Source organism: Trichomycterus rosablanca, chromosome 9 (assembly GCF_030014385.1).
Source record: "Trichomycterus rosablanca isolate fTriRos1 chromosome 9, fTriRos1.hap1, whole genome shotgun sequence".
Classification (NCBI taxonomy): domain Eukaryota; kingdom Metazoa; phylum Chordata; class Actinopteri; order Siluriformes; family Trichomycteridae; genus Trichomycterus; species Trichomycterus rosablanca.
The window spans coordinates 29,950,669-29,953,533 of record NC_085996.1 but is presented as its reverse complement, the minus strand read 5'-3'; the positions used below and the strand labels follow the sequence as shown (position 1 = coordinate 29,953,533).

Genomic DNA, 2,865 nt, shown 5'->3' with positions numbered 1-2,865 from the left:
CAGTGATTGACATGAGTTCACGGCAACTACGACATCCATCTACCAGGTCCAATAGAAAATCAGACAAGGACAGGGCCTCTTTTTCCCTCCACAAACATCACCGCTCTTGCGCTATATTCTCGCTCACTGCAGCTTTCCATATCGCCTACCCATCCTGCAATACTCGGCCAACAATACATCATCCTTTTTTATGAGCATCATCTAACGGAACGTTTGCTTTCTTTGCCATTGCCTTACGGGATTGGAGAGAAATAGAGGTACCAGACCGACCACGAACGATACAGAGGAGTTCGAGGTGGGAAACCAGAAGCCTTCATGTTTCAGTTGCCAACGCTGAATTTCAGCCCCCAGCAGGTAGCGGGGGTTTGCGAGACTCTGGAGGAAAGCGGCGATATTGAGCGCCTCGGCCGGTTCTTGTGGTCGCTACCCGTGGCGCCAGCCGCCTGCGAGGTGCTTAACCGCAACGAGTCAGTGCTGAGAGCTCGAGCAATCGTGGCCTTCCACACAGGCAACTTCCGCGAGCTTTACCACATTCTAGAGAACCATAAATTTACCAAAGACTCCCATTCAAAACTGCAAGCGCTTTGGCTCGAGTCGCACTACCGGGAGGCGGAAAAGCTCCGGGGGCGCCCGCTAGGACCTGTAGACAAATACAGGGTTCGGAAGAAGTTTCCACTGCCCAAAACTATCTGGGACGGAGAACAAAAGACGCACTGCTTTAAAGAAAGGACCAGACACTTGCTGCGGGAATGGTATCTGCAAGACCCTTATCCGAACCCTAGTAAAAAGAGAGAGCTTGCACAAGCCACAGGACTTACACCAACCCAGGTGGGAAACTGGTTTAAAAATCGAAGGCAAAGGGACAGAGCAGCAGCCGCCAAGAACAGGTGTGTTCTGAAATTATGAATAAACATGCACATGCATTTTTTTGCAGATATTTTGAACCCAACTTGATTGTTGTTTTTTGTTTTATTGCTATTTTCTTTACATAAAATCAGTAAAGCTAATCTGTTAGCACAAAGATTTGTCTTAACGCTGCCCTATAGTATATTTAATAACGTTTTTGTTTTGACATAGATTGTGCTGTCATATAGCCTGTCACAAAGGCAATTAATTCAACACATGCTGTCATCAACTATATATATATACAGCCAAGATTAAAAATGTGAACTGATTAAAATATTAACATGTTATAGTAGCTCAAACACATTTGATCATAATAATAATAATAATAATACTGATAATAATAATAATTATTATTATTATTAATATTGTTGTAGACATTCACATCCAGAATATAAGAAAACTACTAATTAAAGAAATAACAACAATTACAAAATTAGTTTAAAATACACTAAAATTATCTTGTATCACGTTGTTGTCTGTCGTTTGCATTACATCTTCGGGATTACAGACAATATGTTTGCACATGATTCTTTTTAAGATGGCTGGACTTGGACGTAAAACCTAGAATAAAACCAAATCATTAAAACCAAAATCAGTTCAAAAAAGGAAATCCTAAATACTGCTTTTATCATTTGATGACTGTGTTAAAATGTTTAACCATAGACCTATATAAAAAAAATACTGAATCAAACATCCTGTCTGGTGATGCTAATTCATCCTATGCTGGCGTTAGTGCTTTGATACATTGTTTGTTTCCGGAGCATTCCCATAGCGCATGTCAGGGGCTGACCCTGTGACCAAAATAGTTCCCCAGTTCTTATTATATACGAAGTGTATACCGATCCATGAGTATTTTGTGCTCTGTAGAATAATAGATCATTTGGACAATAACCGGTTACAGTGCAATAGTACGTGTAATTAAAGCACTGGATATTTTTAGTATGCTTTTGGATAAGACTACAAAAAACCAAAAGCCCCTAAATAGTGCACTTTATAGTGAATGCGATGCTTTTTCGGATGGTAACAGTGTCTTGCGTCACATCATGCCATTTTAGCTTTTACATTTATATTTATGTTTTTTTAATTTGTTTACAATTTTGGCTAACTTGTAGTTATTATTATTGTTATGTTATTGCTATCATTGTTATACTATTATTGTTATTATTATTATTATTATTATTTTATTATTGTTATTATTATTATTATTTATTTTATTTTTGTTGTTTCTGGTGTTGTAGTTATCCTCTTTTTTAAATTATCATTAAATATTAAGTAAAAAAATTGCAGACTTGATTTTGTAAATCTAAATCTTGCTTCTTACCTGAACAGGTTACAGCAGCAGGTACTTACTAACGGCTCGGTATCGGGTGAGGATGGAGTGGCTGATCGGCTCGGTAACGCGTCCAGCCCGGAAGCTGGCCTGTCAAATAAAGCCGCAGCCTCCGCCATCTCCATCACATCAAGTGACAGCGAATGTGACATCTAACGGCGGAGCCTGACAGGAAAATTAACACATTAACAATGGAATTTGGGACAGACAATCATCGAGACAAACAAGCACAATGGTGCCTGCCTTAACCTATCAGAGGCCGCTTTGTTTTATTCCTGGCTGTTCTGACAGCCATCAAGTAATATGGAATGCTCTATCTCTAAACATGTATTTATCTTTTTATCTTTCCGTAACTAAGTGTGAAACACACGAAGAGATTCGGGGAAATAGAAAGCGATTTTGTCCGTGTTTACTTTCATTTGAATTGAAATCGGATGCCTCAAGGAATGCGACACGACCACTTTTTGTTTGCTTTGAAATGGACATCATGCTTAATTGACATTTTTCTAAGATGTTTCGGTATTAAAAGTTTGTGGCTCTAATAGACGCGTTTGATTTGCTTGCTTTTTTGGTGTAAATCGTTGGGCTTTTAGAGTGCGCTGAGTGGTGTGTTCAAGAATTAAGAACGT

The 2,865-nt window shown here is 38.9% G+C and overlaps 1 protein-coding gene across 1 annotated transcript; it reads left to right on the top strand.

Moving 5' to 3' along the window:
• The first annotated feature begins 315 nt into the window (after nucleotides 1–315).
• six6b (SIX homeobox 6b) lies at nucleotides 316–2,581 on the top strand. Its single transcript, XM_063001351.1, has 2 exons — nucleotides 316–887; nucleotides 2,236–2,581. The coding sequence occupies exons 1-2, from the start codon at nucleotides 316–318 to the stop codon at nucleotides 2,390–2,392; spliced, it is 729 nt and encodes a 242-aa protein (XP_062857421.1). The 3' UTR covers nucleotides 2,393–2,581.
• Nucleotides 2,582–2,865: the final 284 nt, after the last annotated feature.

What these genes read in the sequence shown, in the direction of transcription:
- six6b (XM_063001351.1), top strand. Translation starts at nt 316, where the DNA reads ATGTTTCAGTTGCCAACGCTGAATTTCAGCCCCCAGCAGGTAGCGGGG. An exon ending in GCAGCAGCCGCCAAGAACAG is followed by an intron (nt 888 to 2,235) that starts GTGTGTTCTGAA and finishes TTACCTGAACAG; the next exon opens with GTTACAGCAGCAGGTACTTA.